The following is a 25592-nucleotide window of genomic DNA, read 5'->3' on the forward strand; positions in this document are numbered from 1 at the left end:
TATGGTCGTAGATTTAATAACAAACATATTCATCTTTGAACTTCTAACCATTTATATAATATAATTGTATATTCTATGTGATATAGTCGTATATTGAAGAACAAACGAACTCATATTAGAACTCTTAACGATGTTTGTGATATGCTCGTAAATTACATGTGATATGGTCGTATATAACATGTGATATGGTCGTATATTACATGCGACATGGTCGTATATTGCAGAACAAATTATCTTACATTTGAACTTCTTATGTTCTTTGTGATATGATCGTAAACTATATATAAAAAAATAATAATTATATAATGAAGTGTGGACACGAACTAGAATATGCTTTATTTAATCGAAATACATGTAATCGTAGATTTGATTAAAGGGACTGTACACCAGATTGGCGCAAAGAAACGTTGTTTTTTTCTGTAACGAATCTCAGGACAATTATTTAATAAAATGGTTTACTCTTTGATATCATAATTGTAAAAAAAATACCAAAATGTAAAGAAAAATCGAGTCGGAAACCGGGTTCGAACCGGGGTCGCCAACATTGCAGACCAGTGTTGTATTCACTGTGCTGCGAAGGCTTATTCTCAATGATTGGAATATTTCAGCTATATACCTAACTTGGTATTATCACGTGATAACATCGACTAGCAAATCACGAATAGGGAATGAATTCTACTAGGTAGACATACCTAGTAATCTTTTTTTAATGGAATAATACCAAATAAACTGTGAAAAATAGATTAATTGTAAACTATGTGGTACTTCAGTTAGTAAGTTTTAATGCATTGTACACATCAATACCAAGTTTATGTCAGTTTTCGACAGTTTTCTTTTTCTTTTCGCTTTTTCATCATACGAAGTACAGCCCCTTTAAAACACCGGTTAGAGTTATGATACGGAAGCGGTATAAGCATTTAATCGTCTGTAAGGTAAGGAAGGCATATCTAAGGGATTTCATATCCAATCGGAGTTGTAAAAGCGAAGCAAGTGCAAATAACTTTAAAAACAAATATATCCGCAGCAGCCTATTGTATACAACTTGAATGTATTGTTTAAAGGTTATCTTAAGGCCAGCTTGCAAATTTGAATGATTTGATTGGTTACTCTTAATCTTTGGATAAATAATGACCAATCAATAAATATTTTGGCCAATTTTTAGCAAACCAATGACTTTATCAGTTTGATACAATTTGCTGCTGGTGTTTGTAGTTTCAATTTCTTGATATATGTATTCCTTTAACAGTTTTTGATCGATTGATGAGCGAGTAAAATAATAGCGGAAATGACTTCTTTTGATTTGTGTACCAGCTATGTGCGTGCTGACACTCGATTTTGGACGTGAGAATATGCTTTAGTTACAAACAGTGGAAACATTCTTTTATCATTGCTTAATCTCTATAAAGCACCGGAATCAGTCAATCAGTGTTAGACACAATACGATGACCCTTAGCATATTTAGAGAAGTATATAAAGGGAATGAGAGATGGAGAACAAGGAGCAAATTCGTCGACATATTTGGAAATGTTTAGTCTACTCTTGTGTCGCATACACAACTCTCTGTGGCTGAGAAGCTTTCCGTTTCCGGCAGCGGAAGGCAGTCGCGACGTTTCCTTCTAGTGTCCCATCGGTGCCACCGTCCGTCCATTCGTTGAGTTCTGTCGTTGGGTAATTAGTGTTACCATACTGTTTTACTTCTGTATGACCTACTATTGCATGACCATTCAAGGCGGTCCCGTTAACGTGGCTGGTTGCAAAGCCGTTTTGTCTATCTGTTTGTTCGTAGGGATCATTTGTATCATCGCCTAATGAGTAGTTATATTGCATGACAGAAATGTCTTCTATAAACTCCATTCCGTTCTCTTGTGAACAATTTAGCTCGGTCCCGTTTATATTCGACGGGTTCATGGTCGGTATGGAATTGCCAGCATTAGGTTGAATGTAAATCCCGGAAACATAAGCATTTGGTATATTAATGCCACTTGCAGGTAAAACACTTTCGTTAGAAACAACAAATCTGGCCTTCTTCAATGGCGGTACCGAATCACTGTTGTCAACATTTTTATAATCGTTGTTTGTTAAATCAATACAAGTATTGTTCAGCGTTTTACCATTGTGAATATCGTTTAGTATGCTGCTATACAATCCAGTATTTGTGATAAAGTTTTTGGGAGCAGGGACAGATTTCGGATATAATGTTCGGATGATAACAGCGCTCTCGAAACCGCTACTGAGGGATGCGATATTCTTGTCCACATTAACGGCCGAAGGTGATATCGTAGGTCTTATCGAGGGTAACATATAACTGTGTAAAGAAGAAGCCTCAGGTATCCCCTGTGACGTCACATTGTTGTTTATTGAACACATGGGTTTTCCCTTTTTCGCGGAGTCATAGTTGGTAGACCTCGTTGCAGACATACTTTCTGGGCTGCATCCATGAATCTAAAATATTTGAATGGCAAAATCATGACGCTATTTTTGTTGTGATATTCAGTGTTTTTAATAGTTGTCGTATTTCTTATCAAATGAAAGTTAAGTTAACAAAATGCATTAATTAAAAGGAAAAAATCCCAAATTTCAATTATGACGTGCGTTTATTCCTATGTTCTCATTTACATCAAACCTGTTGACTAAATCGGAAATAATGCACCAGTCAATTGTAACCACGGCCCCCAGGTCCGGGGAATAGCCGGGACTTTGACTTTCGGTCCAGTCAAGCCCGGTAAAATCCTCGCCCTGCGGGGACGAACTGCTGGTAAAATCCCAGCCAAATGCCCCCGCACCCCAGGGACCCTAGTTAAGGCTCATTTCCCGCTATTTTTGGCGCGAGGACAAAACCACCGCATTCACCCAGAATTGCAGGGCCACCTGGAAGGTAAAAACACGGCCCGATTCTCCGGCTATCCCCGGTATACCCCCGAACCTGGGGGGGGGGGGGCGTGGTTACAATTGACTGGTGCATAATCCCCAGTAAGATAACAAGGCGTTGTATCAAGGGCAATAATGTCAGGTTCGTCCAGGTTTCTTGGTTCATTGTTTGGGGGAAAAAATATTCGATTCGGTGAGTATTACCACTGTTTTCTATATGTTTCAACGATATTGTTTAGAAACGACATTGTGCACCAAATGAAGAGCAATGGCTTATCTACGATGACGCATGTTTTAGATGAAAATTATGTCTGTATTTAAATATCGAGTGAAAACAAAACACGTTTTTTTACAGACTTGACGACTCACTCAATGCACTTTATTCTTCAAAACTACGATTTAATACCATTTTCTTTCGTGCAAACCTCATCCGATACCTTGTTTTGGTCAATGACAGTATTGTTACTGTTTTCCGAGTGCAGATTTGGAGATAAATCGGCACATTTAAGGTAATGCTTACTGATTTATTCTGTACATTTTTAGAACACTGTTTTATCCTAAATCTGATTAATCTATTCGATGTTGTAACCCACTGAATTACTAGTCATTTCAACTTGTTTTGTTGTTTTTTTCACACCATAAGTAACTTTATATTTATACTTTCGGGGAATGAAAGATTTGTATCATAACAATTTTCTTTTTTTGTATGCATACTTTGAATAGATCTTATTATAAGTTGTGCAAATTTCAAACTAAAATTTTCACACCGTATTCAGTATTCAGAAAAGTCTGACTGTTATGATAATAAAAGGTACATTAGTTGTAACTTAAATCAATCTATCTCACTGTTCTCATCTGAGTGTTGGAATAATTGTTTAAAACTTGAACATTGTAAACTGTATTCTCACCGCTTTTGCTTTGTTCAAGGAACACTTTACTGTCAACGTCCCCTTATATTTTGTCATATACAAATAAATGCGAATAATATAGTTTTAACATATACATGTGTCATTAAATGTAATTGTTATTTCTTACATATATTATTCTCATAATAACGATAGGATATCGTCAATAGTAACATCTATCACTTCAGTTTGTATATGTAATATTTATTATGTACGTATGTTACTAAACATAAGAAACGATGTTGTTTCTTTTTAAACGAGTCTGTTCATACTCGAGTTAGCTGGAGTTGTTATAATAAGGCGGACACTTTATATTACACGTTTATTTGAAAATGAATAAGGAATTCGTAATCACAGATCAATCACGACATCATCAAACATGGTAAACGAAGCTTAAAGCTGACACAGCAATTGTAAACAAAGCAGATTTAAATGAGTGCCTCATCGTTTTACACAAAATAAAAGATGATAATACTTAAATCATTTTCTTATTTCTCATAAAACTTGCAAGAGTAATTCATTTTTTATCCTCTCTGTCATTGTGTCTCTTTATATCAAGCTTAGTCGAAAATGACTTTCCACATCCTTTACACACATGACACTTCCCTGGATGATGCTTTTGCTGTATGTGTAACTCGTGGGATAAACGTGATGCATTTCCCTGCCCGCATTCATCAAACTTGTAGCGTTCTTTCCCAGCATGTCTGCCATTTTGAACTGAAATTGATGATAGCCTTTAGAACATAAAGAAGATGTTAAAAGTATATTAAAATAGTTGTATTATATTCATACGTCTTGGTCAATCGAGTTGATGTAGACTAAACTCATATCACTAATGATAAAATCGTGGATTATTTTAAATTGCCTTTTTGGAAAATAACAATGAAAAGAAACAAAGAATTTATTTAACAGATTATGCAGCTATCTTTAAGCATTTCGTTTAAATATTGCAGTCAAATTTAAAAGGGAGACAACCTTCAGTAAACAGTCAACAATTTAACGTCTTCAATTAAGTTCGTCACAAGTTCAGTAAACACTTTTTCAATTAAAGACTAAATCGTGTCTCGACCTCCTATATTACCTTCAAAACATAATGGCAGCTCTACTTTAAGCTGAAGCACTGATCAAAATGACCCTTCTTAGTTATGGTATAATACACAATTATAAATATACAATAGATTTATCAGATTTTGGATGAACCGGCGTTCTAAAAATGTACATAATGAACCAGTAAGCATTTCCTTAAATGTGCAAATCTATCTCCAAAACTGGCTATCTGCACTCGGAAAAAATAGCAAAACTGTCATTGACCAACACAAGATAACTGGTGAGGTGTGCACGAAAGTGAATTGTATTAAATCGTAGTTTTGAAGAATAAACTGCAATGTGTGAGTCGGTAAGTCTAGTAAGAACGTGTATTGTTTTCACGAGATATTATAATACATTTTCATCTTAAACAAGCGTCATCGTAAACAAGCAATTGCTCTCCATTCGCTGCACCAGATCGTTTCTAAAAAATCGTTGAGACATATAGAAAACAGAGTTAATACTCACCGAATCGAAGACGTTTTTCACCCCAAACAATGAACCAGAAAACCTGGACGCACCTGCCATTACTGCCCTTGTGTATGTTGATATCTTCATTCGATTGGAATGTGCCCTTCATCGGAATAGGTTTTGTACAAAGCATGTCCATTTTACCGGAAATGGCCTTAGTCGGACTTTGTTAACTTATACAACTATATCAGACTAAATATCCAACCTTTTCCAGGTGTGTCCGCAGCACCGTCTCACTGGCGTACGCCCGGTCACAGAAGACACAAGTGTTTTCCGGGGGCGGTTCCGGCTTGTCGTGATTCCGAAGGTGGTGATTGAGGTTGGATAGCTGGGGAAAGGCTCTGTTGCAACCGGAAATGCTGCATGTGTATGGTTTCTCACCTGTTAGGACGTAGCAAAATATAATTAATTATCGTAACTAAATTTGCAATGAACGGCAAAGGTGGGGGTCTTCTACTACCAGGAACGTGCATTTGAAGCGTGTCTCACCTGTCGGTGCGCGGCAAAATGTAAGTAATTATTTTAACTATTTGTGTAGTTTACAAAGGTAATGACTCATGACGGACAGCTTTATAAAGGCTCCTCTGCAACCGGAAATCCAAATATTTGTATGGTTTCTCAAATGAAGGGCGTAGTAAAATGTAAGTATTTAGCATTAACTGTTGTTGTTTTTTTTGTAATTTACGAAGGTTGCTTTCTTCATCTTCAAGTATGTATCTTTACTATTTTGCAGTCGACAATCACAGGGGTTGATTCTCCCAAGTAGGGGTGTCATTTATTATAATAACTATTTGTTTCAACGAACAAATGTTTGTGATTCAGGTTGGACAGCTAGGAAAGACTCTGCTTGGATTCATTTATAGTGTTTATCAAATGAAGGAGCATGACAACATGTGAATAATTATTATTTAGAGGTTTATAATTGGTTGCTGTTCGCCATTATGTGATACTATCGAAGACGTTCATAATGGTTTGAGCCACGTTTCAACATTATACCATTTCGTAAACTTTACGCTGCTTGAGAGTTCCCGTAAAGCTACGGGCAGAATATATACCATCCATGACCTAAATTATTGAAAAAACGTGGTAACGCACGACCATTGAAATTTAAGATCTTTAAGGGGCTAGATAAAATACAATTGCAAGAAAAAGAAAGAAAATCGTCAAAAACTAACATACAATTGAAATCGTTGTGTACAACGTATTTAATCTTACCTACTGATGTATCATATTGCTAATGACACATGCATCTTTCGCATTTTTTGCGCATTTTAAAATTCAAAATTTACTAGGGTTGCCGTTGATTACGTTTATCCAAGTGATTTTAAAAATAGCGTCGGTATATGTATCTGTACTCTTAACAGATATATTTAAACAGGGAAATCATTATGCACTGTTTTAAACGCGGAAACACAGATGAGACAGCAATATGAGTGTTGCCTTTATTATTTAACCATGTAAAGTGATGCCTGATCGGCCTCGTAATATCTCACATTGAAAATTCTGGGCTTGTTTTGAGGAATTACTGTGCTTGCTGATTTTGGGACCATCTGGTGTCTAGCCCCTTTAAAGCTGCACTCTCACAGATTTACCGTTTTTCCAACTTTTTTTATTTTTTTGTCTTGGAATTAGCAACTTTGGTGTACATATCTGCAAATTAGTGATGAAAGACTGTTGACAAAAGATCAGATCGCAGATTTTCATATTTCCATTCCAAATTTAATGTTTTATGGCTTAAACCGTTACCAACGATTTAAGAAAAATGCATAAAACATCAATTTTGGAGAGAAAATATGAAATTCTGCGATCTGATATTTTGTAATCAGTCTGTTATAACTGGTTTTCAGATATTTACGCAAAAACCTGCTCGTTTCAAGACGAAAAATAAAAAAAAAGTTGTCAAAACGTTCAATCTGTGAGAGTGCAGCTTTAAGCCTTACGGTCTTCATTGAAACGGAGCCCGGATACTTTAAAAGTGGCCGCGTTCGTGGTTGATTAAAATGTCTGCACGAGAAAAGTGCGATACAAACCTACCTGTATGTATTCTGTGATGCTGATGGAGGTGCGACGGCTGCTTGAACGCGCGGTCACAGAAGCGGCATTTATATTTCCTGACACCAGAGTGCACAAGCGCGTGCTGCGATAGCTGCTGGCGGCTGTGGAACCACTTCCCGCATGTTGCACAGCGTGTTCGCCCTGTCTGTAAGAGAAAGCGGCAGAAAACATTCATACTAGTCTTGTAGTTTATAGATAATGTGTCGTATGGTGTGTTGTTTTTAAATACTTAAAAACTGAGACTAATACATACTGTCGAATATCTGGAATATAAGTTTTAACTTAACTATTTCACAACAATTGTGAAACAACTTTTAACAACTTCATATCAATTACTCTCGTTGGCATCATGTTACGCGAGAGTATGGACTTGAGCTGTGGTAAAAACCGGAATTCCCGTAGTACCTTACCGGCTTGGTGACCACAAACCAAACTCACTTGCGCCTTGGCCGGGAATCGAACCCAGGTCGCTTTGGTGAGTAGCGAGTGTACTAACCAATACGCTGACCGGACAAAAAACAACCTAGATTATAATTCCAAGTTATTGTCAGTTAACTTTATTGTCTTGTCTTAAATATATTCAATGCTGTCTCTACGTTATTTATTAATTGTGATTTCTAATATATATACTACATCGTCTTTGAATTGCAATAACAATTATCTTATCATATACAATTATAGAAAGATATTAGTTCATGATACGAACAGTTTCAGCAAGCCGGGGGACGTCTCTCTCGCCAATGAGGGCGGGCTTTGTTCTGGCGGTCTTCCCTTCACCCGAGAGGTGAAGCTCTTTATTGGGCATCGGCGCCCCGTCAGCAAGGTTGCAATCTAAAACACGCATTGATATGAGGTGTTTTATTTTGAATGTATATTCCTTTTACAATTTGATATAGTCCATCCAGTGCAATACGGCCGTATTCCACTCTTGTGACGTCACTTCATAACAAGTATCGTCGCGCGATATTAAAATGACGTCATAAAACAAATTAGTGCGTCGTTAAAATGACATTTATTATGAAAACATGTGGCTTTTAAGTGATCTAACCAGTAATGTTTATAATAAAAGGGTTATTAGTACTGCGTTTTGATCCGGAATGTCGTATTCGACTCTCGTGGACTTTTGCAGATTTTGATTTCACTCGATTTGCGCCTCGTGAAATCCGAATCTGCAAAAGTCCACGAGAGTCGAATACGACATTCCGGATCAAAACGCAGTTTTTATGACCCTATTATATACAAATGAACAGGTGACTTATTCTTACAAGAAGACGTGGACCTCACAGAGGCTATTGACAATACATATAGCAATTCAAAATAGATCGATCCATGATATATGAGTTCCCTCCTGTAAACGTCATTAGATCTATTTATGTTTCTGTACTAATGGCTTTTGACAAAACATTTTCAAGTTGTGATACTCATTTTTAGTATCTACTTCATGAATACTGAAAAAAATGATCCGCATATTATTTTCATCGAGCAAACAAGTTTGGATATTTGTTTTTCATTTTTGACATCAGTCTGATTCGGCCCAAGTTTATCGACGGGGTAACAAGATAAAGGCATTTTTTTTCTATAATTTGCGTATAATTTTTTTAAAGAGTCTTTTTATACTTTAGATATAAAATATCTTTATGATTATCACAATAAACCATTTTTTATTATCAAAGTCAAATATTGGTATTATTTTGACTGATAGCTGATATTTTTATAATAAGACTAATAAGACAAAATAATCATGGTAGTCAATATTTGTATGTATGTGACATCAAGAATTAGTTCTACTAACAATTAAAGTACACATTTACAGAATTGAGAAGTAAGCATAAATTCTTTTTCTAAGTCTCTTTTCTGTATATCATTTAAAGAATTAGCATGTGGGGTACAATACCAGAATTGACATGTTGACTTATATATTATGATTGATTTATAATTCATAAAATTATACTTAAAAAGAATAAACAAACAGTGATCATTGTTACACAAGAAGGCGTAATCGAGACACAAAACGATAATTATACAACAATATTATGCATTTCTATATGCATAAACTTACAGAAAAGTTTGACATTATGAATTGCGGAAGATAGGACAGGAGTGAAGGAATTGAACGGAAAGAGAGATTTAAGGGAATTAGAAGTTGCTTAGCCGAGTCGGAGACGGAGCTCGATATTGAAATTAGTTTGTAAAACGTTTGGTGCTTACTAAATGTTTGTACTTTGTGGAAGGCATGCTTATTGTATCCAAATAATATAAGCTGTATAGTTATAGTGTTAAGGTACGTAGAGTTTTAAACAAGCCCATTCTGTGCTTAGTATATAATGGACATAAAAGGAAAGTGGTAAGTGTCTCCTATTGTTCCAGATGCACACAGTGGACATTCTACGGTATTCTTAGAAAATAGATGTTTATAAAGGATGCATTCGGAGTTCAGCATGGCGGACGTTGTTGACCCTAGACGCTTGGTAATAGTGAGCAAGTACTTCACGAACATTTTTATTCAGCGCCAAGCGAAATGATTGCAGTGCTGTAGATTATCTTGTGGATGGCGGACGCGCATTCCATGAAGAGAGTATTGATGGTTAAAACGATTGCGAGAAGGTTGAGGTATTCGCTAAACTTAAAACTGAAAACAGTTCTGTAAAACATTGACCTAGACGATTCATGTATAGTTGCATTTAAATATTGGACGACTCCCTACTCCTTGATTTAACTAAGCTTCGTAAAACACTAACTGGGAAAGTAATACCTGCACTTTCGAAGCCCCATTTATTTTGTCAGGATTTGCATCAAGTGATTTTTTTAATTTATTATTGTATTTGTTATCTCCACACATACACAGTTTATAACCAAAACTTAATAATAGTATCATATCTTCGATTTATTAGATTTAATCTTCCTGTTTCACCATAAATAAAGTCATTTTGCGTTGATATTTTAACGCCAAGCAACCTTTTGCAAAATGTTCAATGTGTGCGCTCAACCTGAGATCCAGTATTGAATCCCCATACTTCACCTGAATAGTTGAGAATTGGAGCTATAAGTTTATCAAAAAGATCAAGAATGTGTTTTGGTGAAATATCGGTGAACTTATATAAGTACTTATTCATTTTAAAAATAGCCTTTAGTGCTTGGCCTCCTAGCATTTTATCAGTTTCATTGAATGAACCTCCTGTGGTGAATAAAATCCCAACTTGGGGAAGGTATTTGAATTTACTTACAATTTCTATTTCTTCATTCTTATATTTGAAAGACAAATTTTGTGGTAGTCTACCGCCTTTTTGAAAACCATAACTTTAGTTTTATTTAATATTTACAGACAGCTTCCATCTATCACATTAATCAGCTAAAACATTTAATGAATTCTGTAGTTCATGTGCAATTTTTGCGAACAAAATAATATCGTCCGCGTACAATCGCACAAATAATATCAAATCTCCTAGTTCGATACCTTGCACTCCTTGTAGAATAAATGTCTCCTCACTGTCATTAAACTACATATTAAATAAAAAAGGAGAAAGGCTTTCACCTTGACATACCCCTAAATCACATGTGAAATAATAACTTAGGTTATCGCACATTTTGACTTTTGACTTAACACTCTTATACATAGATTTGATTACATTCAGTATGTTACCCCTCACCCCATATTTAAGTAATTTAAACCATAACACATCTCTTACAACAAAATCAAAAGCCTTTTGGAAATCAACAAATAAGCAGAACAGCCTGTCGTTGTTATTTAAACAATTACTAATTAAATAGTGCAGTATGAATATGTTGTCCACTGTGCTGATGCCTTTACGGAAACCTGCTTGAGCTTCTACATAAACTGAGTATTTTTCTGCCCATTCGTTTAACCAGTTATTAAGAAATCGTGTGAACAATTTTCCTAATGTACTAAGTAATGTTATTCCTCTATAATTGCTCGGGTCATTTTCATCACCATTTTTGAGTATCGGAACAATAATACCAGACCAGATTTTTTGGAAATGTCCTCGTTTTAAACACGAATTAAATAAAGCAAGAAAATAATGTAAATATTTTTCACCATATATAAACATCTCATTCATTAATAAATCTACCCCGCCGCTTATATTTTTTCATAATTGTTAATAGATTTATCTATTTCTTCTAATGTAATTTCTTTGTCTAACTCTGCAAACATAATCTGAAGTTCCACATCCAAATATCTGTCATTAAAATTTAAAATGTCTTCGTCGGCTTGATAGAAATGATTTTCTGGATTATTAATAGTTTTGAAATACGCCGCAAAATTGTCTGCACTTAAGTTTGAACTTGATCTCTTAACTGAAGAATCCTTTAACGTGTACATGAAATGACGGTTAATGTATTCTCGTAAAATAAGTACAGTTTTTTGGTTGTTGTTGTTTTTTTGTGTGTGCTGTGATATTTAATAATTGTTTTCGTATTAGCAATTTGTTAATTTTGCTAAAACATAAAATATGTTGTTCTTATTTTGCTCAATAATGTGAATTCTGTAACTTCTGACTTCGTATCGCTGTGGTAGCCTCCCTTGGATTCATTACACAAAACTACGTAACACATTCGAATTCAAACCTGCATTTGACAGATGGCGGTAAATTTAAATTAAATTGAAACCGAAGGCAGGTATATAATAAATGGAATATTACAATAAAACGATTTTCTGCGGTCTCGACAGATACGTGTTTACACACCGAACTCGACGTGATACAGGTCACCAGAAAAGCGTCCTATCATGATATCCCCTATGTATTCCGTCGATGATATCGTTTATATATTATTATGTGAGGAATAGAAATAAAAATTAAAATGGAACCTTCAAGTTAGAGAACTCTCGCTGAAATAGAAGCTGTAAGATGAAAATGTTCCTGAAAGGACAACACATTGTTTTCGCTCAGAAATTTAGTTCTCAAACCATGAGCGAAGACGCCCTGCTATACCACTTCTTTCTAACTTAAATAAAAGATCATGATGCCAGACTCGATCAAAAGCTTTGTATATATCACAGAATACTGCCCTGATTCATATTTTTTTTCATTGAGAGCTTGACAGAAAGAATGATACACGGAGGTAGATAGTTGAATATTTAGAGACAATCCCAGACTGGAGAGTCGTTATGGCGTTGAATGAAGAAGTTGAAAACATGTTTATGAATAATGCGTTCAAAGACCTTACTAAGAACACTCAGCAGATAAATGGAAATGTAGTTGCTGACGTCCTGATGGTCATTCTTTTTAAAAACTGCACTGACATGAGCGAGTTTCCATTGGCGAAGAACTATACCTTTACGTAACGAGTAATTACGTTTATTTGCCAGGGGGTTTGACCGTTAATTTCAGACTTCCTTTCATACAACACCATTAGTTAGGTCAGGATCAGTAGAATACGAAAGCAATCTTCAACTTCAAAGATCAAGATCACTGAAATCATTTTGCTTTAGCTTTACATTAATAGTTGCCGGAGAAATGCTGACCAATTTCAAATGAAATTTCACATAAAGGAATAAAGCTCCTGTTTCGAAATAAATGTGATGAAAGTATTTTCGAATGAAAAATTATAAATATTGTTTCGTGAAAAATCGCAGGTTGGCACTTTCTTGTGATTTTGTGAAATGCACTTTTTTTGTGTATGACGATATAAAGTGTGGCAAATCATAAGGAGTGTTAAAACTGAGATACCAAAAGCTTAAGCAAATGTTGATATTTGCTCAAATATCTTTTCTGAAGACGTTTTTCATATAAGCGTAAACAGCTTTGTTGTTGCGTAACTTAGTTGATTGACATAACCAAGTGATTTTATCAAAGTTTGGTTAACATGTCATCATATCGATTGGTTTTAAGAAAATCCTGGTGGTCTAGTGGTTCAGGTGGTGTTATCATACGGTTATGTTTTATTGACCTGACCGGCGTGGGTGCGCTACCCCCCAAAAACAAACATTGTATTTTTTCTGCAATTTCGATATCATGGAGTAAAATAATGATAAAATGATAAAATAAGTATTTTCAGATGCATATTCGGGAAAGCTATTTGTATTTAAAGCAACATATACTTTTACGTATTCAGAAAGTCAAGTGATATGCAAATTTTGTAATGACGATGTGCGTGCTAAATAAAAAATTATACTTAAAGTAACTTTCGGTTTGGTTGAAATTTGTTATTGCGATAAATGCATTTTGGGGAGGTTAAAAACGTAATGGTTAAGAGAAGGCATTTGGATATATTCATACAAAAATAGGCTTACATCCCTTAAACATTATGGGAATTTGAACATGTTCCGCATAAATTTCAGGAGTATTTTTTTCTAATGTTTTCATTTATTTGCATAAAAGTACGTTCTTGTGTATTTTTGGCATAGTTTTAGGCATTCAACTTTAGGCTAGGACAGTGAGTAATGCACAATTATGTCTCGTCTGGGACCACTAACAAAGGGGATGAAAATTAGCCGTTATGGTTGAAAGGTAATTTTCATGATTTCGTCCAAGATTCGGTATAGAATTTTCAATATACAATGTACTGAAATATATAAAGCTTAGGTGTTTGTGTCTATTTTTTCGTATAGCTTATGAATTTTAATTCGGTTTTGTAACTATATTTTGAATATTAATGTGAAAAACTACAGAAAGCCAACATATTCGGATCGGTAATATTCGGTCAAAATGGATTTGTAATTAAGGAGGTTTGTGTATGTTTACTTACACATACGCAAATAAAGATGGGCAACTTATTTGAGTAAGTGTATAAATATGACATAAATTGATGGTATTGTACACTTTTTAAGAAATCTGATGTAATTATGAATCGTCAATTATCTTTTGAAATATGGTATTGTTACTTTTGATACTTTTGTAAAAGCTCTAAGTCACACTGGTGATACTGTCATTCAAAATTCATTTGTTTATATGTTTTTTACATATTAAGGAGCAACCTAATAAATGGTAATGCATACTTTTAAATAAGTACTAAGTTGCTAAATTTGTGACTTGAACTTTGCCATTTCTTTCATTGTCAAAATTGGCATAGTATGGCAGCTGCCGGGATTGCGTAATGACATTTCTATTTCATTCCATGTATTATAATACATATTTGTGGCAATATTTAAATAATAAAATGCTGAGGTACAGATCTCAACCAAAATATGTGATAATATAATCATAATTTACTACTATAAACCCATAAACCCATCACATGATCCCTCCGCTGTTATAAAAGGTTTTGCCATCTTAGTGAACGGATCTTAAAATAACTTGGCAAAAAGAAGAACCATTACTTCAGTAACCTCCTTCATTTAACTAGCATACATAGCCTTACTATAACTGTTTTTCGATTGTACTTTCGGGTCTAGCTGGTAATAGTTAATTACGTTTTCCTGGTGGATTTCTTCCTTGCTCGATTCGTTTTCCCTGGCGACAGTGCACTTACAGTGACAAGCCAATGGGAATTATCATGAAAAGCTTTCTGAGCTGAAAAAGTTAGTTGGTGATTCAATTTTGTTCACAAATGTTACAGCATCAATTATGACATGCAAAGCTTTAAAACGATTCAAGAAATGCTCTTGATGGATCGAATAACTATCAACGTATTTTGATATATTCAATTCATTGACTGTTTTGTCCTTGTTGTAGTTTTATAAGCTGTACTACCGGAATAAAAAGTTAATACTTTGTGAATCTTCATTTTATTTATACCGTAGGTGTGTGGTTTTAATTGTTCTGCAAACATATGAACTATGACCATTTTTTTCGAATATCACCGATCCGAATTCGAAAACATTGTACCTTTGGCCTAAAAATATTGTTATACCGAATTGAGTTAGAGGATTAATATCATTTTATTGATTTTCTGTACTTTATATATAGTGACTTAAGGAGAGAGAATATCTCTTCTAATTATATAAAAAGGCCTAGTATGTTCAAATATATTCAACGTCTCAATGTCAGAAATATGTCACCAATTGCATAAACAAGTATATCATAAAAGCTTCTAAACAATAAGACAATATAATCAATGTTGTAAAGTAGATTTTTTTGTAATGCAATGTAATTTCCTTCTCTATTGTTGTTTGTGACATGTAACGCATATAGAAGCTAATTAGAGCTATCAATTGAGTTTTATTTCATTATTTGTGAATTTATGAATTACTGATTGATGTATATGATGATAATCTGTATTAATTCAAAATAAAAGTTATGTTATGTGATTACCATTCAAAGAAAAGAAGAATAAAAGCAAGCCAAGCTTACGGGCCATTTGAGCGACTACAATGAATTAAGATTATTATTCGATTCAAACCTAATCAAAAATGAAAATTGATGAGTTTAGTTTAATTTCGGCATGCATTCGAGCTGGGATTATGATAAGTATTAGTATTCCAACCTTTGAGTAATTATGTTTGATCCAATATTTATGTGAAAAACTTTAGAAACAAGCTCATTGGCCTGGCCCCAATTTCTCGAAACTTATTAAGCTTAAAAGGCTTAAGTCGCTTATTTCAAACAGCCAAAATACATACTGAAAATTAATTTTGATAAATGAAAAATGGTTTATTCTGATAATCATACAGATTATTCCTAAATAATTTCTAAAAATTCTTGAAGAAGTAAATATAACACATTTTATAGAACAACAAAAATAGTGAGATTAGCTTAATCCTGTTATAAGGGACTTAAGAAGTTTCGAGAAATTGGGGCCTGAAGTTTAAACATAAACCTCATTTAATGACACAGTGTAAACGCCATAGACATAGAACACAAAACCAAAAAAAAACACAAACAAGAAACATAAAACTCCACAAACATCACAGTGCATATATACTACTAAGTATATAAAAAAACTAGGTATGCTTATCAAGGATTGTTAGGTACCGCCTTGGAACGGTCAGAACAATGTAAGTTTACTGGGGGGTTTTAACCAGTTTACTTGCACAGACCTCACTCTTATCCCAACAATCCTGAATAAAGAAAAAACGTAATAGATAAATCTTATTAAAGTATGCATTAACTTGAGGAAACTTAATAGTAAAACAAATAATAATAAACTAATAGGTAAACCCCTAGTACTTCTGTGATCAAGTCAATTATTGTCGGCTTTTACAAAAAAATATACCCCTTTGTTGTTGTTTTCTGACATAATCATGACCATGATGTAATGATATGTAAAGAAAATAAACTCCAAATTTAACATTACATCAAACGAAAGCAACCTTCTTTATAATACAAATCATTTATGTTTTATGAAGAGATTATGCAAACCAAGGATACATGTTTAGTATTTTTTACAAACAACACAATCCGTATTTTCCATATGAAGTTGTCTTTATTCGTGAACCGTTATTTTAAAACATTATATAAAATCAAACGAAACAATAGTGTCTTTACTTTCAATTGATTGAAATTAAGTTAAAATGTTAAGCATAATGATTATTTCATTGACGTTTTTAATTACGCCTTTCGGCTTTGAATGCAGTCCGAAGGTATCATTTTCTCTCCGTATACTTTGAACTCGCAAAGGAAATAATTAAAATATAACTCCAATTCAAATTTCGATTATTCAACATAATATTCTCTTATGATTATATCGGTATAAGTTTAATGAGGAAAATTAAAAAAAAAATGTTCATAATATTGCTCTTTTATTAATTATGAGCAATGAATTATTGCTCTCTTTTGTTACCGATTAACACTGAACGTTTTTTAACTCTCTGCTGCACTGCTAATCAAATCGTCGTTACGATATAATAGTTTAAATCATATGAAAGATTAGGTTCCTAGCTTTATATCGGTGTGTAAATTGCAATCATAAAACTTCTAATGATAAAGTTATCACGATTTTCGGGAAAACATTCCTATTTTTTAAACCTGCACTGGCGGTCAAATATTGACGAGTTTCATTTAACGGCCTTTTAAACTCGTCGTTGCAATGCCAATTTCTGTTTGTTATATGAAAAAAAAAGTTATTTCTTGAGCTTTATACCGGTGTATAAATTGTAAATTTTGTTTATAAAGTTATGACGAATTTCGATACCACACCGCTGTAAATCATTAAGCGCACGTTGAAATCAATTAAATCATTGTTATCAGCTATCAAATCATTCGACGACAGCATATTCAGACGGACTCATGTTTAATCGTTTGGTTTCTTCTCCCGTTAATAATACTCACAGGTCAGGTCAAAAAAGTTGTTCTGATTAAACAAAGAGTGCCAATTATTTATAACTGCACTATTTCTACAAACATACGTACATTAAACATTAATTTATCAATAAAAAAACAACAATAAAATTGATATTTTCTCATTCTCAGATCAGACGATTTCCAATTAATCTAAATATAGTTTCTACATACATTAACTGACCACATGTTTGTTCTCACAGCGGACAAACAATCATCTGATAAGCTCTGCATTTTCAAATGAATTATTCCTCTAGTTGTTTGTAAAATAATATGAAATGCTTTGTTTTAAGTAAAAAACACGTGTATATGGTTATAAAAGAGAATGATATATATGATTATTAAATTTCCTATTGTATTATTAGATATTTTAATCAAAGCACCGAAAAATCTTAAGAAAAACGCGAAAGGGGCTTAAATTGTAAACTTAAATACTTTGGAATAGTGGATTTCGGCGATATAGGTGACTATTTCATCGACAAAATATCTGACGCAACAAAATAGACGTAGATATGTCTGTTTTCTCGCCCAATGTGGACTCAAGTGCTCTAGGCCCTCGTCCAAACACAAGTCACTTTTAAAATTTTTACAGACACTGTTTTCATTCTATTGTGCCCTTCATCCGTTCTCATTGTTTGAATAAAAATCACAATCCTCACATACTTGACCGGAAACAGTCTTTCAGCTCATTGGCACTTTGATTTTGAAATAGGTGTAGATATGTTTTATTAAATTGTATTAAAGAAAGCATGCGTACTGTTTGTCGTGTAATCGACTTTACCTGGCCCATTTTCAGTATAGGAACATTCCGCCCGTGTCACTATAACACCTGGTGCCACCCAAGTTGGCGTTGTCTGGACGTTTGGCGGACATGATTCCATTGTTGGTGGATCTTAAAGTACATATTCATAATGAGTTACAGTATCTTACCCACTGGCACTGGATTTTAAAACTCCTATATTAAAAAAAACAAAAAAAAACAAGTCTTATAATTCCAGACTAAAAATAACGGTGCTTACAAAAAAGTGAAAAATTATTAGTTATATTTTATAATAATTTTTTCACATTTTGGCAGGTGTTTTTTTTAATGAGTTTGAAAACCCGGTGCCTGTGTCAAAAACGATTTATCTTTGTTTCCTTATCTATAAGAATCGACACAGTATGTGTTGCTATGCAGAGTCATTAGAGTTGGAACTTAACTCCTGCTGTGGTGTCATATCTGTAAAACTTTTAGGGATATTTAACATAAATGTATGTATTTCTTTCCTCAGATTTATCAAGGGATCACACCTTCCAACGATCTAGCATAAACTGTGAATTGCTGCATTTTAACAAGGTCAGAAAATATTGGTGGGATTCGAACCCTCGACCTCTTGGGTGAGAGGTGGACCCCATAACCATTCTCACCCTGATGCAGATCGAAACACACAAACTGTTGGTTGAGAGGCGGACAACTAATCACTAATCCACTGTATCCCCTCTCACTATAATACTCGACATCTGAGTTATCTAATATACTTATATACAATGTGTACTAAATGCAAACTACCATCTATCTACGTGTAAATTTCAACGTCGCTTTACATATTCAAAAAAAGTTTAACAATTCGCCCAATCGTAAGACAATGAATATATTAGACGAGTGCTATGTAATCATTAAAACCACAATAAAAACTGCACGGTCTTAAGCGATAAAGATAATCAACTATGAAAAATAACCTTCTTATACTGAGAAATAAAGTTTTAATGTCAGTTCATTGTTCTGAATATTTTGCTTAATAACATTTTCGTACTGAAGCGTTTTTGATTTAATCGGATCTAATCGTAAAAATGCAGCACTCAATTAAAAAAAATCTCATCTATATGGCGGTTTTTCCCAGGCAATCAACATTCTCATTACGTGCGTTATCCATCACAAAGCTACAAAAAGAGACGGTATAAAACATAGACGGCAGACACATTGAACGATCAATTACAATTTTTCAAGGCAATGACCTTGTTTGTTATAGTATGTTTACTTAAACACCGCATGAGCTGACGTAAAGAGATTGAGTGAATTTCATGATTTTTCATGATGCTTTTTTTAAACATTTACTTGAAGTTTCCCGAGCAACTTCATCTTGGTAGAAAATTTGAAACGTGGCGATCCTTCATGTGATACTAGGAACAGAACGTCGAAATTCTTATGCAATAAAGGTTATTTTGATAACACAATATTAAGATAATCAGAATGCAGACTAAATAGACATTAAGCTATCCCCTGCCATTTACCTCGAGCCTTGGAATATTCGAGCCAAGCAGGAAGGCTCAGTTTGAATTAATCGGTCCTTTACATTCAGTTCGAGCCAACGATGAATTCGAGTCAAGCGATTTCGAGCCAACGAGGTGAGACTGTATTAGATGATTTCATCAATAAACCCCTTAACCTTCATATGATTGTGCAGATAACGCGAGTGTTATTACGATTCATGCTGGTAAATGATTACTACTTTTTACAAAATTTAACACTTTAATTATGCACACTTATTATTTTATTTCTGATTTGAAGCAGTGATGTAACCTACGTTACCGTAATTTAGTTATTAAGACAAAAGTTTTGAATGTAAAATATTTATGTAGAGTTAGATCAAATAAAATTGCAAACACATTTAAATTTAAATGTTTAAACACAATGATATAACAAATATGTATTTCTTCAACAAAAATTTTAAAATGGTATATAAATGAGAAATAATTAATTCATACTCAATTCGTTAACATGTAGTTTACAAACATATACATAAATAAGTAAACAAGTTGGAAAACCTAATTCTTTAACATGAATTAGATTTTATATTGTGCTCATGGATCGGGCCATGCAGCTATAGAGGAGTCCATAAACAATCAAATTGTGAACAAAACTGCCTCTTTCCCTTGGTCAAATTCCATGGTTCTTAGTAACTGCTGACGGAATGCCCTTTAAAACCATGTGAGGATGTTGCACACATATATGACGGCAATGCAACACTTCAAAGCCTACCACGAGTACCTGATAAATTCGAAGAGCTGACTGTTTACCCTAACATTCTTGATATATGGTCCGAAAATAATAACACCTACGGACTGGAAGGCTTTTATGGGAAAAACAACTTTGCAGAAAGCTTTGAGACCGCTGTTTTTCTAAGAGAAATGTGTTGCCATCTTTCAAATCTCGAAGATGTCAATATTGAAATATTTGACAAGGAGGCATTGTTTTCATCCTAACAAGAGACATACATAAACACGGTCATTGTTAGATATCCAGACACAGATGTCCTAGTGCTGCGAGCGAAGCATTCCAGTTTTCTTTTCATACTGGTGTCAGTAACAAGCAGCGACTTTTCAATGTTAAAGAGATTGCTAAAACAAAGGAGAAGATATGTGTGCAGTAGTACTAACCATTAATAGCTTCACAAGGTGTGATACAATACTGGCACCGCTTCAATTCCTAGAAAGAACTAATACAAATACCATATACCTTCACTGTCTAAACTTTGTCACCTTCTTGAAGAAATCGAAGGCTTTGACTGCTGAATACTTAACCAAAATATACACAGGTGAACGAATCGAGATATGACACATTCTGCAAAAAGAACCACGATCAAGGTTACTCTCTAGACTCGTATAACAGTATCAACATGAGTTTCCCGGCTCAACTATCAAGTGTACGTCTCATGAAAATTACCTACTACGACTTCGACCTATAGAATGTAGTGGTTGAAAAAAGGCCCAAGTGGTATCGAAAACGAGTGGACATGTGGTAACGTTGTTTCACAAGAAATTATTGATATGTTGTGTTCTAGTTAAGAAGTAAACCACAGTGACTCGGAAAAAGACGATAACGAAGTGGAGCTTGATTGACATCGTGTTTGAAGACGAATCTGATACTGACTAGAGCAGGGTGTTAATATATTGAAAGTATATCGGTTTGAAAGTGTTACTTGAATTAAATGAGGTCAATTAAATTGACTTCATTGAAGAGTGCAGATTTTTCTTTCAAAATGTTACTGTAATGTATGATTTTATACATCTGATATAATTTTTCATGTAAATTATGCATAATTGGTAAAATGTACGAGTAATGCAATTTGTCAAGTATATGACACATAATGTTAACACATGTCAAATTGTTTTAATGTTAGGTAAGAGAAGTACATGTAAATGAACATATTCGTTTCGAGGGTGTGCAGCAAATTTCTAGTCTGTGTTTTTTCACATAATTTATACAATTATTATTACATAGTAATGTTGCATGGTTAATGATATTCTTGCTAACAGTGGTTACTTAAGCTTCAATTTACAGATGCAATAGTATATCCGTTTTAGATTGTAATTGATATTTCAAGTCAATTAGCATAAAAGTATTTATGAGTGTTGTGTTACCAATAAAATGTCAAGTCATGTTATTGAAACTTGAAGTAACGCTTTTTACATGCAGATTGTTTTGGGGTTTTTTTGTCAGATATCTTGCAATTTAGAGTCGCTCATTTTATTGCAATTAAAACTTGAATACCATATTATAGCTGTGATGAGAAACGTTTTAAGTCAATGAATCTAGTCATGTTTACTTAAAAGAATTGTTTGTTACGTACTGTTTTACAAAGTAAGTATTCTACATGCACACTCATCAAAATATTTGATTGGTTTTCTTAAAAATGTTTGTAGTTTGCTTTTGTGCCATGAACACGCATTTTGAGAGAAAACCATTTCCACCCTCATAGTCTAAAACCTTTCACATTTCATCCAATGTGGACCGTCATTGAATGTTCTGAGTTTATAATTATAACTTCCTTAAGTCTGAGGAAATAAATTTAGTCTCCTCCCTCAATTCAAAAACCCTAAGCTCCCTGCCCCCATCCGACCACACCCCAATCCTTACGCACATTACTTTACTCTGCGTACCAAAATAGTTTAATAACTGGTGATAAAACGTAATCTGTCACAATAGTTATTAGTCCAATAATGATACTATGCGTAGACTTATCATTATCAAACCCCCGAGAATGAGAATGTATACCGCGTAAACTACTCTTATGCGTTCCGGGTACCTATTGAAATGCCCTTATAATCCTCGTAACGAAACGGGCGTTGCATGGAGGGGGAGGGGACACTCTGACTTGTATACATGCGGAGATTTTATCGTGATATCTTATCTGCTAAATCCTCACGTGATATCTCTTGCATAGTTTACTTTTAGAAAAAGACGCATTTATTATGCAAGTTTTGGCTCAGGCTCTCTGGCTTTTGGCTCAAGTTCAACCCAGAAAAAATAGTATATACATGTTTATTCCGGTAAACAGACGGTCTTCGTCATTCCCGACAAAATAAAAATTCTCGATAATACTGGTTTCTTTAGTGAGATTTAGCTATGACAAAACAAATTATACTTTCGTTTGTTAACATGCATGTTCGATTAATAGCTCCGTGGCCACAAATACCCACGTTATCATGTGTTTTTTTAAATCACAAATGCGATTATTTGTTTTGATTTGATCATAAAAAATCGATTGGTTTCAACTAGTGATGTTCCGATGATCGATTATAATCGAAAATCGATTGGTTGGGCCTGAAATCGGCGACAATCGATAGTATTTAGTTATAATCGATTATCGAAAAAAAATATATTAGTAAGTGTTCGGATGTTATCTTTAACAAAATGGCTGATGAAAGCCACGATGAGCAAGAAAATGAACTATTTTTTATACAACAACACTTAATAATTTCAATCATAGACATAAGGTATATGCATATAATGATTAAGAGTTTAATACTGTACATGAATAAAACTACAACTCAGGTACTATCTAGTATTTTGAAAACCGATTGTACTATCGATAATCGGTTACTTGAGTGGAACCGATCATCGATAGTAAAATTGCAACCGATTCCCAACACTAGTTTAAACATTAAAATGCATATCAAGTGCAAACCTACATTGTTTTAAGAAAAGTGAGTGAGTGAGTGAGTGAGTGAGTGAGTGAGTGAGTGAGTGAGTGAGTGAGTGAGTGAGTGAGTGAGTGAGTGAGTGAGTGAGTGAGTGAGTGAGTGAGTGAGTGAGTGAGTGAGTGAGTGAGTGAGTGAGTGAGTGAGTGAGTGAGTGAGTGAGTGAGTGAGTGAGTGAGTGAGCGCGTGAGCGAGTGAGCGAGTGAGCGAGTGAGCGAGTGAGCGAGTGAGCGAGTGAGTGAGTGAACGAGCGAGATCGATTAATTGATGGATTGATGGATTGATTGATTTGTATATTGATTGATTTATTCATTGATTGATTTATTCATTGATTCATTCACTCACTCACTAATTCATTAATTGGTATACTAGCTGTGTGAAATATATTTCAGATTTTTTATTCAAAAGAAACATACGTTTGATGCATTTTAAATTCAAATGCATTATGCACTGTACATCTGCTGTGTATAGCTGACATGAACAGCTGATGAATTTATTATCACTGTCAAATTGTATATTAATTCAAGGCAAGCATGTTCACAATTTTCACAATGTTTTCAGACAAGCATTTTCACAATGCTCAGACATGTTTGATCACAATTTTCAGACATGAATTAACACAATGTCAGACATGCATTATCACAATTTTCAGACATGCATTATCACAAATTTAAGACATGGATTATCATAATTATCGGACAAGCATTATCATAATTTATCGACATTTTCGGACATGTCTGATCATAATTTTCAGACATGCATGATCACAATATTCAGACATGCATTATCACAATTTTCAGACATGCATGATCACAATTTTCAGACATGCATTTTCACAATTTTCAGACATGCATGACCACAATTTAGACATGCATGATCACAATTTTTAAACATGCATTATCACAATTTTCAGACATGCATGATCACAATTTTCAGACATGCATGATCACAATTTTCAGACATGCATTTTCACAATTTTCAGACATGCATTTTCACAATTTTCAGACATGCATGATCACAATTTAGACATGCATGATCACAATTTTCAGACATTCATGATCACAATTTAGACATGCATGATCACAATTTTCAGATCACAATTTTCAGACATGCATGATCATAATTTAGACATGCATGATCAAAATTTTCAGACATGCATGATCACAATTTAAACATGCATGATCAAAATTTTCAGACATGCATGATCACAATTTCAGACATGCATGATCACAATTTTCAGACATGCATTATCACAATTTTCAGACATGCATGATCACAATTTTCAGACATGCATTATCATAGTTTTCAGAAAAGCATGGCCACAAATGCAAGCAATATAACGACCTAAAACGTAAACAATAAAGCAATAAAAAGATGACCACAACTATGTGGAAAGAATAAAAAAATATTGAAAATATTCTTGACAATCAGAACTTGAGAGTTTTTTTTATCGGTCATGGCCTGGGTTGCCCGAACAAACAAGAGATACAATATTTAAAACTTACCTTAACGTGTCAGTCTCGTTTATATATATATATTATGAAAGGATATTCACTCATCAGTCTAAACACCTTAACACGCCGTTTATCACTCTATTACACATCAATCCAAACGCTTGCTATTTTCTTCCATAGTTATTGTTTCAAAATGTGAGAGCTCAAAATGATATTTTACACCGACCGCCAGCCAACTCGTCTCGACTTCAACGTTTACACGATAAAAAATATGAAAAAAATGTAGTCACATGATCTTTTCATCTGCGCGGTTCAGACGAAAAAAAAAGTGTTTTCTAATTTCATGTCGTTGGTTTTTCCCCCATTATGACTAATGCAGCATAAGGATTTTTTTTTATATTTCTCTTTACTATTGAAGGAAGGTTAAAGCGGTTCAGTGATGATTAGCTCACGTTTCGTATAATAAAACCTTCGTCGTTTTGTTTTATGTTTAGATTAAAGCCCTTGTTTAAACCTATTCATCCAAGCAAGTCAAACGCTCGTTTTGAACTCTTAAAACAAAGCAAAGGCCTCTATAACAAAAATCACTGTCCGTTGAAGCATGCTTTTGAGCCTAC

General features: G+C 34.1%; 1 protein-coding gene across 6 annotated transcripts; it reads right to left on the reverse strand.

The window, feature by feature from the left end:
• On the reverse strand, positions 1-25452 carry LOC128246918 (zinc finger protein 713-like). 6 transcript variants are annotated; one of them, XM_052965456.1, is made up of 6 exons: positions 25033-25451; positions 18342-18452; positions 8092-8216; positions 7365-7530; positions 5536-5711; positions 1-2442 (listed from the first exon to the last, which is right to left on the reverse strand). In XM_052965456.1, the coding sequence occupies exons 2-6, from the start codon at positions 18439-18441 to the stop codon at positions 1534-1536; spliced, it is 1476 nt and encodes a 491-aa protein (XP_052821416.1). In that variant the 5' UTR covers positions 18442-18452; positions 25033-25451; the 3' UTR covers positions 1-1533. The 6 variants fall into 6 exon arrangements, with proteins under 6 accessions (XP_052821416.1, XP_052821413.1, XP_052821415.1 ...); XM_052965453.1 differs by having other exon boundaries at positions 25027-25447; XM_052965455.1 differs by lacking the exon at positions 25033-25451 and adding an exon at positions 18968-19104.
• Positions 25453-25592: the final 140 nt, after the last annotated feature.

The sequence above is a fragment of the Mya arenaria genome, chromosome 9 (assembly GCF_026914265.1).
Source record: "Mya arenaria isolate MELC-2E11 chromosome 9, ASM2691426v1".
Taxonomy (NCBI): Eukaryota; Metazoa; Mollusca; class Bivalvia; order Myida; family Myidae; genus Mya; species Mya arenaria.

Bases quoted from the DNA above. Each gene is read 5' to 3' on its own strand.
- LOC128246918 (XM_052965456.1), bottom strand. From the start codon at position 18,441: ATGGAATCATGTCCGCCAAACGTCCAGACAACGCCAACTTGGGTGGCA. The intron at 8,217-18,341 runs GTAAAGTCGATT...TGCGTGTTTTAG, and splicing joins CTATACTGAAAATGGGCCAG to ATTGCAACCTTGCTGACGGG. The intron at 5,712-7,364 runs GTAGGTTTGTAT...ACGTCCTAACAG, and splicing joins GCATCACAGAATACATACAG to GTGAGAAACCATACACATGC.